The sequence below is a fragment of the Cyprinodon variegatus genome, unplaced genomic scaffold, assembly GCF_000732505.1.
Source record: "Cyprinodon variegatus isolate N-32 unplaced genomic scaffold, C_variegatus-1.0 Scaffold1016, whole genome shotgun sequence".
Lineage (NCBI taxonomy): Eukaryota > Metazoa > Chordata > Actinopteri > Cyprinodontiformes > Cyprinodontidae > Cyprinodon > Cyprinodon variegatus.
Genome location: NW_015151469.1, coordinates 60,154 through 80,419, shown reverse-complemented (window position 1 = coordinate 80,419; position 20,266 = coordinate 60,154). Strand labels below are relative to the sequence as shown.

General features: G+C 37.2%; 1 protein-coding gene across 2 annotated transcripts in view; it reads right to left on the bottom strand.

Moving 5' to 3' along the window:
- Positions 1-20,266, bottom strand: part of LOC107100829 (guanine nucleotide-binding protein G(q) subunit alpha-like) — a 38,004-nt gene that overhangs the window by 8,230 nt on the left and 9,508 nt on the right. The window contains exons 2-4 of one of the 2 annotated variants that reach the window (XM_015399480.1): positions 6,048-6,232; positions 4,349-4,503; positions 1,992-2,120 (exon numbers count right to left, since the gene is read on the bottom strand). In XM_015399480.1, the coding sequence (XP_015254966.1) occupies positions 1,992-2,120; positions 4,349-4,503; positions 6,048-6,232 (469 nt within the window). The remainder of the gene's footprint in view (positions 1-1,991; positions 2,121-4,348; positions 4,504-6,047; positions 6,233-20,266) is intronic. The other variant, XM_015399479.1, reaches the window with a different exon arrangement.

Below are 20,266 nucleotides of genomic sequence, written 5' to 3'. Positions count from 1 at the left end.
AAACCAATCTGGAGTCAGGTCACTGATGGGTTATAGCTCAGACAGTGAGGAGGTGTCAGGGACCGCAGCAGTAGCCTCAACAGCAGGAGCAGCAACATCTGAACCACATAAAGAAGGATGGGACAAATCAAGGACGACAGGAAACTTAATATTTATTTTGAAAAAAAGACAGGAAACTAGTCATTCTGATGATCTTACAATTTGTGTCGTTTTACCCCCTCCCCCAATGTTCATCATAATTTCCTGTGAAATCCTCGATATCTCTGCCCAATCCGTCTTTATCTGGTATTTTGTGGCTGCTCTCCACACGCTTCAGTGTAGCAGCTCTGGCCTCAGGCCCACACCATTCTAAACACAGACCACTGATTTTTAACCAGATTAACTGGATCCTTTGCAGTTTTACATCCATAAGACAACTTGGCCCATTCAGATGTATAATTTTTGGAGTAATGTTACAGATTTAAAATTTGTTGGCCAGGTCCAACAGGAAAAAACAGTCACGTGTAGAGATGCACTGAGGAAACCCGACAGTTTTGCGTTTGATTAGACCATATTGGTCCCTGGCTACTAAAATCTGATTTTAAAAAATCTTTTTATTTTTTTTTAGGCGAGCCCACCACACTAAGCCCTATCAGACTCTACACTGCTCAGTGTAGATGCTTTTATTTAATAAAGGAGACCCAAAGCTAGCTTTGTAAGATCTCCATTTCCTGTCTTCTAGCATGTGTTCCCTACCGCAGCTGTCAGAAAGGAGAGAAAAGAAGAAATCAGCTCAGATTTTTAAAACGGAGCATTTTTAAAGCAGAAGAAACTAGGTGATGATATGGGGACCGCCTTTCATGGCAGCAAAGCCATGGAAACCGCATCCCTCAGTGTGGACGGGCTGTGACCAAACCAAATTTCCCTAAGGGATGATTTATTATCATTATTTAGGATTCCTAAAGAGTTTTAGGTGATCTCTTAGCTAACTGCTTTACCGAGGAACACAAATAATTCAGCAGACAACAGCAAAAACAATCTAAAATATAAAATCTGATCTAAAAATTACAAAAATGTCTTAAATTAAATTAATTTAGGCTGAATTTGAGCAGATAAATAAGACGATCTGCCAATAGAAGCTTTTTTTACCCTTAAAAGAAGATAATTAGATACTATGCACTTTAAATAAGAGACTGCAGTTGTTTTTTTCTTATTCTAAATGTAAACTGTCTTGTCCCATTTGCAAAGTGTCTCAATTACCTGCCTAACTCAAGCTAAAATGCACTTATTTTAAGAAAAATGTACTTGCATAGATTTACATTTTTTGCAGTGAAGGAAGGCCAAACCGTTGCTCCTTTTGGCTGATAAACCATCCGTCATTAATTTTGAATCACTTGGCTGAGTTAAGCATCTAATGTACTTAAATGCTTTTGTAATTTCAGTAGGTGCGCAATCTGCCAATAAAAAACACTCAAATCAGTTTTAACTTGTCGATTCTAATCATCAGACTGTTTATACCAGGCACTTCTCTATATACAGAGTGATGTTTCTGCTCCCAGCAGAAATAATTAATGATGTTCTCATGGCAGGGAAGCAAGAATGATTTTCCAACATATTATTTTTATTAAATCAGTTTCTATTGAAGTTTACAGACTTCGTAATTGAGTAGCTGCAGATGGCTGAGGCTGTGTCTGCAGCAGGTTTCTTCCTGTTAAAAGGGAGTTGGTATAATCTGGTTGAATTGTCTCTGTAAAGTGGCTTGAGAGGACATGTGCTGTGAATTGGAGCTATATAAATAAACTGAATTGAACTGTTAACTCAACAATAGCAGGTCAGAACTTTGCAAATATCCTCAAAAAGTTGGCTCTGTGCATCTCTACAAACATATTTGCTCGTTTATAATTACAAGGGTAAAACTCTACTTTTTTAGCTAGTTCATCTCTATTCCAATTCCCATCAGTGGTTTATGTCTTCAAACCATGGATGCTGCAGTCCTGGTGCTTTGAGGATACCTGAAGATGACGTTCTCCAGGTCAAAAGGGTATTCTATTATACCCGTGGTGGGAACACGGACCCTCAGCACATCCTGCTGGGTGGGAACATATCCCTCCGCAGTCACACGGTCTATATCACTTAGATAACTGGAGATATACATACACAGTGTGGATAACGCTGAAATGAAGACAGATATGATGACTAAACCATTCTTTCTCAAGTAAGAGAGAGAAAACATGTCAGATGCAAACAGACATGGGAACCTTACACATGAAAATGAAAGCAGCTGTAATACAGAAAACCCAAAACAGGGGGCAGTATAAAATGGCTTTACAGCCTTAGCAGAGTAAGTTTATACTGCATTACAGACAAAACTTAAGTGTATAAATGTACAATTAATCAATCAGATAACAGATTTGATTGACAGTATTTGATTACAGTAAAAAAGTAGACTAAAAAAGCCTTAAACCTCAGAGTTTATGCCAAGAGAAAAATTTTAGTTTTCTTCAGAGTCGTCAAGACTTTCAGGGTACTCGGGCCCAAAGTTGCTCCAGCAATAGTAAACTTACAAATTGATATTTTACTCCAATTTTAGCAACTGGCTGACACAGAACTTCAAATGGAGCAGTGGTTCTGTTATACAACATAAAATGAGCTTAAATCTGAGGCTGTTTCTAAATATGTGTACTTGTGCACTCTTGTGTGCTCGTGCAACCTCATGAGCCTCAGCCCTAGAACTGTTCAAATTCACAAGAACACAAGACAGAAAACGGACAAAGTCCCCGGATTATATTCTCACCCCTCCCTTTTTACAGAGTATGCATCTGAGCAGACATGTATTAAGTTAGTATTAAGTTTAACGTTCTCTTTTCTGTTGCCATTCTATAAAAGTACATTTTAAGATCATTTGAGGCGAGAACATTATACTTTTAAGCATCACTATATGGTCTATTTACTGAGCTAGTGCATAATTTAAAAACATTTCCGATGTTGAGAGGACCGCGGCAACCAGTGGTCCTCCGAGTCAAACAGCAGCCATGGCTAACGTCAGCCTGTCTGCAGCAGCCTTGGCATAGCCGTGTGTCAAGTACTGCTGGCTCTGATGGTGATTTTTTTTTTTTTTTTTTTTAACTTGGCAAAATGTTCATTTGATTTGTGTTTATCTGACTCTGTTAATTATTATTTCCCCACTTAATTACAAAAAGTATTATCCGGAGACCTAGTAACAGCAGGTGAAATGCAGCTCCAGACTATGTCACATGTACGCTTCTGTACAAATTGACCCATATTTATGCTGCGTGCTGCCGTTCTCCCCAAGTCCATACTTTCCTGTAATCTTGTCAGGAGCGCACTTGGCGAGAACATGAGTCTGTACTCACTTTCTTGTGAATTGAGAAACAGCCAGAGTTTTATGCCCTGGCTCGTTGACCTATACTGATTTTGTGTTATGCAAACTAATCCAATCTTTTGCTTTTAAGCAGTTATTTTGTTTGGAACATATTCTGCTTCCAGGTTTGACCATATTTGATTCATGTTTGCAAGGATTACCTTTTTTCCATGATAGATGATAAATAAAAAAACAAAAAAACAAGAAGATCCCAAGCTGACATCAACTGGGGTTGTCTTCGCTGGATCCCATGCATCTTATTAAGAAATTTCTAATTTTGTGAGAAGACTAATGCAAACTAAATTTTAGCCACACCCTCATGATTTGTGTTTGTATTTTTTGAGGCCAAACTTTTTATTCCAAATCAAATCTTCTAATGAGCCAACATTTTAACTGCTTACGTTGGTAACAGCTGCACAGAGGGAAGGTGAAACACCAGTCCTTCAAAGCAGAAATGCCTCTTTTTTTTTTAAAGGACTGAGGGAACAAATGTACCTCACTTTTGTCCATAAAATTCTTAAAAAGACGCACATTGAAAAGATTTACATGCTGTGTTATGAACCAATCAAATACAGGAAAAACATTCTAGCAAGATGAATGCTATGAGTGTGCACAGCTAGAAACTTGTGGTCATCTTGCAGAAACTCCTGTTGGGACAAAATATCTAAAGGCATCAAAACGGATAGCGAAGAATCCTTAACGTATTGAGGAGAGAGTTATGTTGGAAATAGTTAAAATAAAAGGAACAATACTAATTTAAACAATGCAAAAGACGATTCGTGCTAAAGCTAAGAATTATCAAGTGTATAAATAGAGTTCAATATTGACAACGTCCGTCCTCAAATGACTGACTGGCATGAAGACAAAAATTTAATCAGCCTCAGTAAAAAAAACAGAGAGGGTGACATAAAATTGATTATTATTCAGTCTAACGATTATATTTATTCCCCTCTATATTAATCCATAGTGAAAGATGAGCAGACGTACTATTTAGTGGAATCAGAGAGTTGGTACTCTCTGCGACGGTCGTAGGCTTCCTGGATCCCTGGATCAGCCCACAGGCTTTTAATCGCTACGACATAGTGCTGATCAAACCCATTGATCTTCTCAATATCCACTTCCTTCACGAGCATGGCGTTGGCCTGGAAAGAGGAGGAAAAGATGTCACCAAGTGGGTCAACTGAGTAAATCAATAACCAGGCGTAGAGGGATTTACGATATGCTGAAAAATGCATCACAAAACAAGCCCTTCATATTAATCCATACTGATAATTATTGATTCCTTTCCATGTCAGTTTCAGGTTCTTTGTTCCTGATAATCGTTTCCACCACAAAAACTCTGATTCCTCTTTATTTTAAGGATCCGTTTGTCAGACACAAAGAAACTAAATTTAGAAACAAGAGTTTTGGAACTGAAAGTAAAACTAGACAAATAGAAGGAACTAAATTATATTTAAAGATCTTCCAGTTTTAAACCATTAAGTTCAGGTTTCATTTAGTCAGATTTATTTTAAAACGACTATTTTAAGTTGCACTGTTTTTTCTCAAGAGTTTACATGATATTGTTTCATAGCCCGACTAGCAGATACTTTCATTCATTAGAACTCAAGGCCTGCTAATACAAACATGGTTACTAAAAAACGTTTCCTAGCTCCAGATTTTTAAAAAGATTCTTCCATCAGTTTTTATGACAGAACAGAAAGACTTCACGTAGCATCTAAACAAACTTAGATTATTTAAAATGCTTTTATTGAAATCTGATAGTCTGAAATGCAGTTTATGATCAGTGCTGCCTTGATTTTATACATTTCAAAACATAAGTGAACCTATTGATTCTATTGATATAAAAACTAACTCACTAGAAGGAATGTGGGTTTAGGATAATAGGGCCAAACAATACAGTGAAATGGCTCTCTAAAAATGCATTTGTCTGAATTCATCTTTCCAAAACTTGATTATTTATCTTAAAAATACTGTGGTAAGAAATTGAATCAGGAAATCACAACATAATTTTAGGATTTATGGCTATCCAGACTAGGAAAATGCCAAAATCCTGTTCCACACTTTTGAAGAGTGCGTAGGAACCGTGCATAAAGCTTTGCTCAGTGTCTCCTTAGAACAAGCAGGAAACATCTAACCACCCACCAGGTCTATGTCCTCCAAATATATTTTCGCCAGACAGATTTTAGCATAACTTTCAGTGCCAGAACCAGTTTACTGTACATTGGAGAGAGAAAAAAAGGGCTAATCAATTGACGAGGTTGGTTGATGAAGACTTGGTGAAGATTTTAAAAAATCTCCTTAGAAACACTTCCTCTTTATTACAGAACATTTAGGATGTTTTACTATTTTTGTTTTGTTTTACAAACTATGACTACTAATGTTTTAAAAATTAATTAGTTGCATTGTTTACTTCCTTTATGACACCTAAAGAAATGTGAATGTATCCTAAACAAATGCATTTCAGGTCATTATGATCATTTTCTATGCTCATCCTGAAAGGAGGAAACCTGTTTTTAGAGAAATGTATTTTTTCTAGTAAAACCAAAAGTCTGGCAAATCATTGCACTACAAAAATAATAAAAGGCTATTCTCATTTCCTGAAATTGAAAGCGACCCATTTCTTGTAAAATGAATGTATTTTCTGAAAACAGGGATTATTAAGAGTTTGCAGAGGAGCACTGACCCGGTTCTGTTCATATTTGTAGGGGATCTTGAGGTTCTCAGTGGCACGGATCATAGCCTGCATGGAGGTGAAGATGTTTTGGTAAACAAGCCGAATGAAGCCCCTCTTGTCTTCGTCTGAGTAGCCAGCTCCATGGATGATCCTCATCTGCTTGATAAAGGTGCTTTTACCGCTTTCTCCCGTACCTGAAGGCAGCACAGAGAGAAGCAGGGTTACACCATAGGCACAAACAGCTAGGTATAAGAACAAGACCATAAATGAATTATTAATAAAACACTTGCATTGATGTCATAAACAATTATACTAAGTGTTATCCTGTCTTATGTTTTGGCAAACAGGGATATAAATAATTTATTATAAAATTGTTTAAAATTGAACCGAGTTTGCACTTTAAACATCCTATTAACAGATAGATTTAAGAGGTCAGATTAAGATATATGGAGAAACAGACATATCAGTCCTCCTCTTGGTTACTTCTTCCTTCTTTCTGCTGATGAAGATAAAAACAAACAGCATTTCTGCAAGTTTAAATGAAATGATTGTCATTTTATCTGCATTAAAAAACATTTACCTTAATTACATTTTTTTTAAAGTCCTACCTACAAGGTTTCAATTATGAAAGCTGATACGTCCGAAATATATATATATATATATATATATATATATATATATATATATATATATATATATATTGTTCTAAGACAGTAACTCTAGACTGCAGAATGCATTTTACTTATTTTATACAGTTTTCTGCAAGTTAAAAGATTTTAATAGACATTACAATTTAAAATGATTGAAAAATTCTTGGTTTAGCAAAAGCTTTTGGATCATAATTTCCAGTAAAGTTGCCTTAAGTCATTCATATATGAACTCATCTTCATTAACAACTTAAATATTACTTTTTTTTTTGTTTACAAAAAATGCAATAAATTCACATGCACATGTTTGAGGTATTGATTGAGGAAGATCTTTGCTCTTGACATCACGCTTCAGAAGGAAGAACTTAAGTTTTGGAATCAACTTTGCCAATGAATACATCCCATATAAACACAACAGTTGTGGCAAAATTTATCCCAAGTCATTGCAATATCCAAAATGTTTATTCAAGAAAGAATTTGCAGCAGGAAGGTTTTGGGTTAAATTCCCAGCCTGGTGTCTCTCTGCATGGAGTTTTCATATTCTCACTGTGTATGCGTTGGTTCTTTCCAGGTACACCAGCTTCCTCTCACAGTCCAAAAACATGACTGTTAGGTTCATTTGCACCTCTAAATTGTTCTTAGGTGTGACCGTGTGTGTGCATAGTTGTGTCTTTGTGTTGCCCTGCAACAGACTGGCGACCTGTCCAGGGTGTACCCTGCCTCTCGCACATAGACTGCATAAGTTAGACACTGATGGTTGGTTGGACAGAGTAAGGAATCTCACAAAAACCAAATTGATATAGAAGTGAAACCAAATAAATTAAAAAAGCAAAAACATATTCAAATTTAATTCAGGACCTAATTGGATTACTATCCTTAATAATTGAAAGGAGGATCTGCTCTTCAGCAAATAATGCTTTCTCTAGAGCAGGAACTATTTATTATTTTTGCAAATCGATTAAATTGTCCATTTTTTTCCATTAAAAATCGTAAAGCAAAAGGTTCCTTAGAGAAGACTTTTTGCAATTTTAGCGATTAATCGATTACTGAATTAGTTGAGGATTATATTTTCAATGATCAATTAATCTGTTTAATTGTTTCAGTCCTAGTTTCCACTGTTATTTGGACATCTCTAGTATGTTATGGCCTCCAAGTCTTTGAGGTTGTTAACAGAGTAGGGGCCTGAGACGTATTTAGACCCTGTACAATGGCTGTTAATAGAGGCCAAAAAAGATATAAAGAACTAAATAATACCAGTCTTAGAACCGTCATTAGTCATAAGTCACAAGAATTTTCACAACAGAACTAGTGTTCTTTTAATTAGCTTGGAAATTGTGTGTTTTATTATTATTATAGCGTATAGAAAATTCATGCTTCATCTTTATTAATCGTTTACTTTTTCATTGTTTGAAGCAAATAAAACAAATCTTGACTGAAGAAAAGGATACAGCTATGCTTCAGAAACTTAAGAGATATGTTGCTGGCAGCATCATCCTGGTGGGACACTAACCCCGCCCTCAGCTTCAGATTATAGGATCCTCATCTTTAAATTCATATTTTTCCATAGTTTGGCTCATGTATCATTATTTGAGTTGCCACTATTAACACCAGTAGCAGAAAAATAATTGTTGCAATTATATTTTAAAATCAGGGAAATTCATTTATAGATACTCCAATAACTTAAAAGTAGGATTTGTATTCATTTTATAAAACCAGGACAATGCCATAGGCCTATATCTCAAGTCCAGCTGCTTTACATGAATACAAAATTTGACCCAAATGCAGCTGGTATGAAGTCTTGTCTATTAAATACCAAGTCGATTAAACTAGTCATTATCACGATAAGTCAAAGCTCCCTTGTCTGACGTCAGGAAGTAGTCCTACAGTTTAGTAAATCACAAAAAATACTTCCAGGAAGAAGACATGAGTGGAAAAACTTGAGCTAACTGAATTAAGGTCATTAGGAAAGCAAGGGCCATTTCCTTCATCCAACAGTGAGATACCACTACCTAAAAAGGTGAGCATAGAGGTTGCATCTCTTTAATGTTCTCTCCCAAAGAGACATTATTCCATATCTGGATGCATAGCATGAGTGGCTAGCTTAAAAAAACAATAAAATAGAATGATTGAAAACCAGCAATACTCTGCATACTGCTTAAAAAATATATATTAAAAAACCACCCTTAGGTCATTTAAATAATATAGCTGATAAAGAGTCAAACTGATGGCATTTAAGGCCTTATTGAGATCAGAAAGGTTCCAACACATCCAGAATATCTGCAAAGCTTGGAAGAGAAGACAACGTTAGGAAATAAAATAAAATAAAAAAAACACATACACACACTCATCTCACCACCACCTACATTCAAGGTTTTTGAAGAGCAGCCATATTTCTGTTACTATAGCAACCCCTCCTCTGTCTTCCTCGCTTTTTCGTTCCTGATTTTTTCTTTTTTTTTTTGCTTCTTTTTTTAAACCCCTCCCATCCGCCCCTACTCTCTCCTCTCCATCGTTGCAGACAGCAAATATAATGGAGACCCTCAGGCTCGCTCTGTGCTCTTCATCTTTCGGTGCACCGCAGAGAAACGAGGTGCCTGATCTCCAGTGAGAAGTTTAGAGGAGGAAGAGGGTGGTGGCGAGGGCTTTCTGAGGTTAGCGGCATGTTATAGCCAGATCCATGAACAGGCGGGATCAAATTCTTTATCCCTTTCAATAAGTTGGGCCTTTGAATACCTCTGATAGCAACAAATGACCCCTCCTCCTCTTCCTTCTTCAACAATCAATGCGCTGCGGTGAAGGCTAAACACTAATGACTATTAGTACTCTGAGCAGCAAGCAGCTTGTTTTGCAAACAAAAACAAGAGAAAAAAAATGAGTCAAACGGGGCATGTCGTTGGCTACCTCCTCCTCCTGCAAACCAGCAACAAGATCACTCCTCAACTTAATGTCTGATTTATTTCTCGTGACCCTCGTCACAAGATCTCCCTCCGCTGTGCTCTCGTAACCATCATGTCCCCCTTTGACCAGACAGCACACTACGCGCCTCTGTCTTCCCGGTTTCTTCCCCACACTGCGCCACCCACAACCACTTCCATGCCCTAACCAACCCTCCACCCTTACAAACCCAACCCCCCTCCCACTGCTCCATTTCATCTCAACCCCTCCTAACTTCCCCAAGGCAAGAAATATGTCTCTCCATTCTCATCCCTCTCTGTCAAGAAATTTTGGATATTCATAACTAGAATCAATCCATTCTTTTTTAGTAATGACCCAGAAAAAGGAGGTCACCTTTTAATAGCTCAAACACTACTTAGGCTTGATAACGCCTTCTGTTCCCAGCAGCCAGGAGAGTGAGGAAAGAGAAAAATGGAGCTGAGATTATGTCCCAATGCAACAGTGCAAGGTACACTGCACAGCCCACACACAGACAGACACCAGCCTTTTGTGGAGCTAGAGCCTTTCCAGAATCAGATAGAAGCAACCAAAAATAAAAACTTTATATTAACATTTACTCTAAATGACCAAACTACAAGGAAGTCGTTTAAACAAAAACTCTATTACAGAAAACTGATGTGACAAGGACTGAACAGCTCACCTGGACCCTCTACCATGAGGCTAGCTTTCATAAGTCTTTACATAACGACTGATGTCAGCTTTGGATAATACCTGGTAGAACTCACACAGCAGCGTTAGGTCCAGCAGTTTTAGATATGCCTGAGCCGATGTCTGCATGTGTGCAGAAACACATTTTCCTTAAAAATACAAACGGTCTAGATCCTGTTCACCAACAAATACAAAGTATTTAAGGTACTCAATTCCAGCATTATACCTTTCAAATGGTTGAAAGTCACTTTAATAAAAAAATAAATAGTTCGAATGACTGGCGTTTTCTCCAACTGTTTAAACTAGTGTGGCCTTGTGGATATTTGTGGCCCCAGGAATTTTTTTCTTTTTTTTGCAGCTCTCAACCTCAATGCAAAAATGGCAAAACATTACTGATGTAGACGCACGTTTATTAATCATAAGGTTGAAATTTTCACAGATGGGAAGCGTTTCAAAAAGATGCAGAGAAACATGCATCCTTTAAACTTGGAAATGAAATGTACTGATTTTTAATCTTTTTAAATCAGCAATAGTTTTAGCTTTTCATTTGATTGTAAAAAAAAAAAAAAAAGTGTTTTATTGAAAAGCCAACTCAACAAAGCCATTCAATAAACTTTGTTAGATATCAATAATAATGAAATATTTTATGCTGGCTTTTATAGTAGTTTGTTTTAACAAACCTTTAAGACTGTTATCAATCTACAAATGGTTTTTGTTTTTCTCTACAGCGGACAAATTTCCTTTTTTTTTTTATATATAAATGCATTGTCTGCAGTTTATTGTAGAGCAGGTAAAAAAACAAAAAAAACAAAACAAATTAAAAACAACCAAGATGTATATTTTAAAGGACAATTTTTTTTTTATATATTGACTGGCACTCTGAGTGTTTTCGACAGAAAACTACAGAGAAGTTGAAAAGTGATGGAAATTTAAGACTTTGTTACACTGCTTCGTTAAGTGTTGTCGGTCAACCCAATAGATGGTTCCCACAAGACGGAAATGGAAGTAAGTCGGACACGTTGATAGTCACAGAGGAACAGCATTACATGTGGCATTACTGAGGCTCTGATTTTTATTTTTTTTCATGAGCTATGGCTTTGTCAAGTGCTTACTGTGACATGCTACATTAGGGGGGCTCAAGTCCAGTCCTCGAGAGCTACTATCCTGTAACTTTTATATTCATCTCTTCTTTAGCACACCTGAATCTAAAGCCTCAATCCCCTCATTTAGCTCAGCAGAGGCGTGGTAACGAGCCACTCATTTGATTCAGGTGTGTTGCATCAAAAAGTTGCTGGATAGTAGGTCTCGAGGACTGGACTCTAGCACCCCTGTGCCAGATGATGCATCCTAAAAACATACAAAGTGAAAATGGATGTTATTGGTTTAGATCCATACAAAGTTAACACACGTAAAATGTAGAGTTCAGGGCTGGTTATATTCCCGCTGCAGTGTGTCGCAGTGAGCTTGTTGCAGGTACGATGAAGACATTTTGATCTATGCTCAATTTTGTGCATGGTCTGTACTTATGTTATTCCACGCCACAACGCAAGAGGGACAATTGCGAACTAGCTGTGGGTCTTTAATACGGCCGAGGCTGTGAGGAAGAGGAGGCAAGTTTGTCCGACAACGGAGGGACATGAGGGCGAAAAAAAGCGGGGATCCAGCTGCAAAAAAGGGTCCCGGCGTTCTCGTGCACCTCTCTCTTCCAACTGTTCCAACATCATGAGTCGTTTTTCGCAATGGCGGTCATACAAACAAAACAAGACAGTAAGGTACCAAACAGGAAATACGCATGAGTACAGCGGATGTAGATTTGACCAATCAGAGGCCTCTGAAGACGTCTCTGCGTTCACTGCTTCACACACGCAGACAACCTAGTTTCGAAGTTAAATCAGCCGTAAGTGAACAGGGTTGTTTTTCTATCTTAGTAACTAATATTTATAATTTATCGTTGCAAAATAAAATTAATATCAATCTGACATGATTCAAACATTTTTGTAACAGGTTTTCATTTAGATGTTATATAGAGACGTTTACTCTTTACTTTCTATTGTTTTCTTGGGTGTGACGTTACATTTTTTTTAAGCTACGTCCACTAAACATTTGAGAGTGTACTGCTAATAAAGTAATGAGAGCAAACCTGTGCAGTAATAGACTGCATGTGCCATCTCTACCACGGTCAATGCTTAGTAGCAAAGCGTGCTCACATTTACTCTTGATTAGCAGTATATAACCATAACTCATCTGTAGTTTTTTTTTAAGCTACTATGCTCTTTATACCATCACAAAGGTGCACCAGACATGACATCAATAGCTTTTTTTGAAAACATAATATAAATGCATTTACAGATATCCATTGTCTGATGCCAGGTCTTTGCACAATACAATCCTGCTGAAAGTTTCGCACATAACGAACTGATCAGTTCTTTAGCTCGTTCGTTAACGTTAAGCACACCTTGGAATGCTGACACTAGGGCTGAAAAAATTAATCGGGTTAATTGTGATTAATCACTTAGTGAAATAATCGTCCACTAATTTAGTAATTGATTAAAAGTTAACTGGAGTATTCAGACTCTAAAAGATGCCTTTAGCTGACAGAGTGCTTAGAGCACTTACAGCAGTAAATATATATAAATTGTAAAAAAAAATATATATATAAACCTTTTGCATTTTAGATAAAAAAATGTTTTTGTCTATCAATATGCTCTATCCAGAGCTATTCAAGAGGAAAAGTTTTAGTTTCACCTGATTTCGTTGAAATCATCTTTAAGGAACCTTTGGCTATCTAATTATCAATCGATTAAGTGAAAAAATTAGATTAATTGATTTGCAAAATAATCAGTTGCATCCCTAACTGTCACACTCAAATGATAGCACACACAGTCCTGTGGATTCTTCTTCGCTGGTATTGAGAATCTCTTTCTTTCGGTCAGCAGACTGGGCATCAAAATTATTAATCGAGAATTGAAACATTTTAACGTTTTGGGGAAAATTAAAAGTTAGACCCAATTCACATCAATTATCAGTGCCCAAAGATAACCTCTCTCACATTTAAAAAGTACTATTAGTCATAAATTCACACGTTTAAGTAGAATATATAACGTTGTGCATTTTTATGCGTTAAGATTTTATTTCATTTTTTCCCCTTACTCTAATCACAAGTATATACATATCTGACTTCTATGTTTTAATGTTTTCATGGCCTTGAATGCTCCAATGTGGTAGGACTTAAGCATTGTATGGAAGAGCTCTTCTTTTCTCTGCAGAAAATGCACTTTAAGTATATTACTGCCACCTAAAGGACTGGAGTAAAAAGGTTATCGACTTCCAAATTTTAAAGCAGCACTGTGCAACATATAACTTCCATGTTTGGCACCCCTAAAATTGTGTTATTGTAACTGCTGGCATCATGAGATCACTACACCCCCACCCCCACCCCACACACATACAAACTTTTGTGTGGGGACAGTTAGAAATAACCAAATTATTTTAATTTAATGTTCAAAAAAATGTGGAATCCTTCCCCCAGTTTATCAAAACAATTTACTGGAATTGAAAAAAAAAAAAGGTATATATATTTTCATATAATTTTTTGATAAAATTATGTCACGCCAGAAAGTGTTTGAGGCATTGCCTTAAAATCAGGGTTCAACCATTTTTAAAAGGAGGCTTGGTCTAATGCTGGTACCTTTGGTCTATTATTATCATTTTTTTTTTTTTTTTTAAACCAGCCACAGGTGCAGAAGAAACTCAATCCTGTAATCGAATCAATTTTGATAATCCTTAATGACCTAAATCAGGAGAGGTTTGATCTGATTTAATGGCAGAAGGTGAGGACAGAAAAATGATTGTGCATAATATAAAAATATCCAATTTAAACTGTAGTTACAGCTTACTGTAGACCCAATAATGTACGTTTTCGGAAGAAAACAATATGGATTTGACTACAATCATGCAGTTTTGTTCCGTGGTTACGTCCACAATGGTCAGAGCAGCAGGCTAGTTCACTGCAAGAGAGATTTCACTTTGATGAAAAATGTTGTGGTGAGTTAATATCACACGATCTCATTACACCCAATCATACCTTTCCTCCACTCTAAATGCAGCTGTTCTTCGCTGAAACCTGGCGCCTGTCTGCAATACCTGCCAACTCTCTCCATGCACATGAGATTATCGCCATCATGGGAAACCCGCATGCAAATACACACATAAATATAATACTCCACGTTTAGCTGTGGTGGCTTATCTCAGTTTATGAACTGTCCAGTCAGGCGACACATGACAATTCAATCACAACGGGAGGGAAATGGATTTGCATTAACATGGCAAAGGTTAAAGTACTAACCAACCTCAGAACTGGGCTTGAGCACGTGTCGGCATTTCTGTCAGCTCTCTGGAAAATTACCGTGTGAGTCAGAGGAAGAAGAGGGCTGACCAAAATGCAGCGTGGGTTCCAATCTTTTAGTAAAACCATTGAGGAGAGGGGCCGCCTCAAGGCACACAAAGAAAGGAGATTGAGCCAAGACAGCCTGAAGCCACACAAGACACCACCTGCCTAGCCAACTGTATCACACACGCATCCTGAGGTCAACCTCAAGGCATGGGTATTACTTCCACTGCCATGGCCCAGTTCTTCTCTGTCATGACCTAGGCCATACAGACGTACACAGATTCCAAGAACAAACTTGCACACAGTGTTGCAGGAGAAGCAGTGCTGCTGGCCGCCAGTCCGTCATGTTTCTAACTGTCTGGAAGAGAGGCTGTCTCTGCATCTGAGAGCTCCGCTGTGTGTAGGTGTCAGAACTGTAAATCGAAGATGCATGCTGTAGCTTGTGCCAAACAAACACACACTTCATGCAATGAGACACAGAAACATACACACTTGGATTGAATCAGCTTTCAGCCTGCCAGATATGACCCTCTCAGGTTCATGTAGAAGTTATTCATGTGGGGGTTAAGCAACAAAGTAAAAAATAAAAATCAAGCATAAAACACCCAATCTTGGTAAATTATTCATAACCCATCAAGTTTTTCCACATTATCCATTGATTTTTATGAGGATGTTATTTGATGGGAGTACACAATTTTACCTCTGAAAACCCATTTATTTTTCAAATAAAAATCTTAAGTGTGTTTTTTCATTCCAGTAACTGTGTGGTTCAAAATAAAATCCAGTGCAACCAACTGCCTATAGAGGCCATCAAGTTATTAGTCCATCTTTTGGTCATTTAATGTAAGCATTATTCCCACTGCTCTGTGAAGTTAATCGAAGGCTTTTTAGAAAACATTAGTGGACACACGGCATTTCCAATCAGATAAACCCAGCAAACTTCACTGAAAGACAGTGGTTCAGTATCATGCTGCGGCAGCTTGAAAAGGAAGCTGGATTTATCTATATAAATAAATAGAATAAATGGATAATTGAAATTTCACCATGTAACTTTGTTTAGCCACTAAATAAAACTGGTTGAGCGAGTGAAAACAAAGCTTCAGAATAGGTTTAAACAGAAGCTTAACGTCACTCTGAGGTATTTAATGAGGCATTTTTGCTCATCAGTAGGCAATAAAGAAAATACTAAATTTGGTTATTTCAATGCAGCAACAGAAAAAAAAATAAAATAAATACTTTTAAGCCGACTTACCAAAGAGGAATATTGAATGACAGTTAGCTGAATGAAGTTGTGTACAAAATCAGGAGAGTTAATATAGTACATAGGAGGGTGAAAACAAAATCTTTTATCATGTATATAATAAATACATAAATCCCATGCTAGATCGTTCTCTTCAGTATGGTTTATTACCATGTGCTTTGGTAATTCAGCATTCAACCTTTGCCCAAGATAAACATCAGCAAGGTAATTATGACAAAGAAACAGAAGAATTGTTTGTACCTTTGTCCTGTTGATAAGTTTTGTGTTGAGCTACTCTTTCATTGGTACCAAGCTTGTGGCCATCTTTTACATTTTCCAAGACACCTTAGCTGAAAAACATAAATGCTAATATTTGCATTTTTCATGCATTGCATTATGCACCAGGAAGATTGCCCACACAGATGCATCAGTTACACACGTGTTAACTATGTAAAGGAAAGAAGAATGCAGTAGAACAAGCTAAAAAAAAAAAAAAAAAAGAGTTGACAGCTGTCATCGCCTGTGAGAAATTTCAAACCCTGCAAAATAAAAAAAAACGCATTTTAAAAGTCGAGGGAATTTCTAATGACCAAATTAATAAATGATTCATTATCTAAGGACATTACCAAAATGTCCAAAACTATCATTAAGAGGTAAAATTTGTAAATAAGCAATTAAAAACCTTCTTGTCAGAAACTACGTTCAGCCTCCTCCGTAAACGATGGAGACATTTTAATCGGAGTACCACATCGAACCATTTTTCTTAAATGCAAACCAGCTTTATGCATTTGTTTACTGCCATTTTTGGCAATCTAATCTTTGGTGTTTAGAGTCTTCGATTGGAAGACTTACTTGCCATCACCATTACCTTTAGCTTTTTCTACTAATCACTTTGGGATTTCTCCAAGGCATGACATTACACATGCCTCTTAGATACAAATATATTAATTCTTAATAAAAGACTAAACTCAGTTTAAAGGTTTAATATTAAACATTTATGTGACCTTATCAAATAACCCTCTTAAATAAACAAAAACACACATAATTTCTCCCTAAACAGAGGTATATCAAACCATTTAAAGAGCTCAGCAATACCGAACCATCTGCATGGCTCCGGATCCACTGGCATTAACAGCTCTGTACACACACACACATAAATAAGCTCACACAACCACCGAGCAGAAGAGTTAGAACATCCTCCCCTTTGCCATATATGATCAAAATAAGACTGCTTGGCAAGACTAGTGGAGTAAAAAAAAAAAAAAAGTTCTGATCCTCTTCCTGGTTCAGACTGTTCCACTGAAAAATGCCTTAACAAATGGAACTAGGTTAAAACAAACACAAATGAGAAGTTAAACCCACCTCACTAGCAAAGCTTTACTAGGAGCTAAACTCGACCCATGATAGCTAGAAACCTCAGAGTTGTTTGCCCAGCATCTCACCTTACTGACAGCTCCAGCAGTTCAGGTACCCCAGGCTTCAAAGGCCACGGCTTCTGGCTCAATGTGTTTTGACCAAGTAGAGGCAAATTACTGCTCAGCGGAGCAGGATTTTGTCAGTATGGCCTGATATGGCACTCTGTGACAAGCAGCTAGACTGCGGGCACTGCCTCACTCAAGACCGAGCTGATATCTCTATATAAACTGTAACAATGGGATTGTTAGCAAAAAAAAAAACTTTGCCCGCCCTGATAAGTATTTTAACCTTTTGACGAAGATCTACTGTGGGAAGCAAATCATTGTTCCTAGGCATATCAGGGACACAAGTCTTAACAGTAAACCCTAGACTCATTTGTCTGTTTCAGAGATGAGGACTTGAATTGCATTTATTTTCAAGACTGCAGTTATGGCATAACGATTGTGATATTGGTTTGAGCGTACAGACACCAATCCGAGCGAGCAGTGAGACATGTATTCAGCGTTTAAACATCAAAACACGTGCTCAAAACCTGTTTGACGTGTGCTCAACCCACTGTCCTCGCGCTTGGTTTGATCTCTGCGCGCACTCAACGCCAGCTGTTGGCTCGGCTGTTTCTCCGCTCAATCGACTCCGTCTCTGCGCTCACAACTTCATAAAACATCACTCACTTTGAATGCTGCATAAAATGACTTTTCGGAACAAATGATGACTTACTTCCAACATCTTATTTAATCACTATTAACTACACTGCATCATTAAGAGGGTGATTCCTGCTTATCGTAATAACAGCACTTATTGTCCTGTTAATTCAAAGGCTTGATAAGCCATATCACAGGTGTGGTAGTGGAGCAGAGGTAGAGCAGGAGACCAATGATTGGAGGCCCCTACTTCTAAACATCGCTGCTTGAGGTTTAAAGACCAAAAGGCTTCTAAATTTCCTTTCCTATTCTAGCTTGTCCAGTTTTCTATTTTGCAGTGTATAAAAAGAGTCAATAAAACCAAAAACATGCTAAAATATAATAATAAAAATCACTATAAAAGTGAAAGAGTAAAAAAAATATAAGCACAGTGATTACCAGTGTTAGCCAGAGCATTAGAAAGAACATTTAAAGCACTTTATTTCAAATTAAAATGTGACCTGAAAAAGGAGTTCAGTTCCATTTATCCAAAATATACATGCCTATTTACTAAGGTAAATAATGCCACATTTTAATTTTTCAGTTATATAAGGAATCCATTTTTTTGTATGATGAACTAGCAAATATAGGCAGATATTTAATAGCTTATGTTCTCTCAGCTTTACTTTGAAATCCTGAAAGGCAGTTTTACAACGCATTAAAAAGCCTGCGTATTTAGAAACGGGTTACTGTATTTATAATCAGATCAAAATCTAATCTAATTGAAGTCTAACCTAAATTTGTATAAACAGATTCTTTAAAAAAAGGATTTAAGACTGCAAACATCCAGCATTTTCAGTGCCATCGTAAATATAGACATTTTAAAAATGTAGATTATTGCCAGTCTTGTTTTATTCTTGTGCACCTAGTGGTCACTATTTTATACTTGCTCTATACATAAGTTAAATAAAACCTCAGTTATAAGAAATGTCTAAAATATACTATTGAATTTACAATACCTAGCAAGCACTGAGCTACTTATTTAGGTACTTCTATTTGGTAGTAGGATATAAATTTTCATCAAATAAAATCAATTTGATCAATTTCTTAACCATTTTACCTTTAGAAATAAATTCAATTATTGTGCAAATGCTACTGTGGTCAGCTGTAACACATTATGTACAAACTGTGCATACCTAACTAGATTAGGCTGCAAGGAACATTCTTGCAAGATCAGCTGAAATGAACAACAAACTGTATCTCCTGGACGTGCGGTGAAATTGCTGAGTAAAGACAGAAAACCTCAACATTTACCCAAGAAGGAGATTGTTATCAATGTTCAACTCTGGTACGGATGGAAAAACACACCTGATGATGGCTCTGGTTTAGGAAGAAATGTCTAAAGGGGAAGGTCACTGGTTTTCTTTAGCCAAGACCCCTCAAATCAAAACCAAATCAATCCAATGGGTGGCAACCTAAACAGAGGGCGCCAACAGTGTAGATTCACAGCACTGTAAACATTGTCTCAGTGCGGCTTAAACACTGAGAAACAGACACTGTCCTGCACCAAGGTTTGAATAATGCCAGTGGGGGGAGAATAATAGGAGTCAGTGACATCTTAAAGTCTGAGCAGCAGATGTGTTTAACCAAGCCTATTAAAGCCTGGACTAATCCTGCCTTACACATCCTTATCCAGGCATTCACCAACAGACTTAAGTCACACTGAACGGTCCACTTATGCCGTGACTAATTGCAGCTTTTGCTTGCCTTCCGTCTTTCACTCTGACACTTTGATAAATGTCTTCTAATGCCCGTCTCATTGGGAGATACAGGCAGGGACTAAAGCAGAATACAAGAGGAAGACAAATTTATATTTGGAGTTTCAATGCTGCAGCAAGGAATCAACCCTTTTTCCTTGAGATTGAGCTGTGGCATCGATTGTCTGGGTCATTTCAGCGGTCACCGACAGTAAAGCAGTTGGATCTAATAGAAAATTGTGTAGTGAGCTGCTACGCTTATACACATGTCACAGTCACATGCTTTTTCTCCACATCCGCTCTGCGATTAAACCAAAGCATTCCAACAACAGTAAGAAAATAGGTCCAGAAGTTTACAAAAAGCACCCTGGTTATAAAAAAAAAATGCCATTTTCTTTTTGTTTTTTAGTTACTATAGAGCTAAAGCAGTGGCATCTTGCAATAATAAAAGATTTGGCATTGTAAAATAAAACCATCAAAAACTAAACAATGAAGAGACAAACGTTGCAACTGAAGAACTAAAACCTTGTGATGGTTTTATGCTGCAATTCCCCC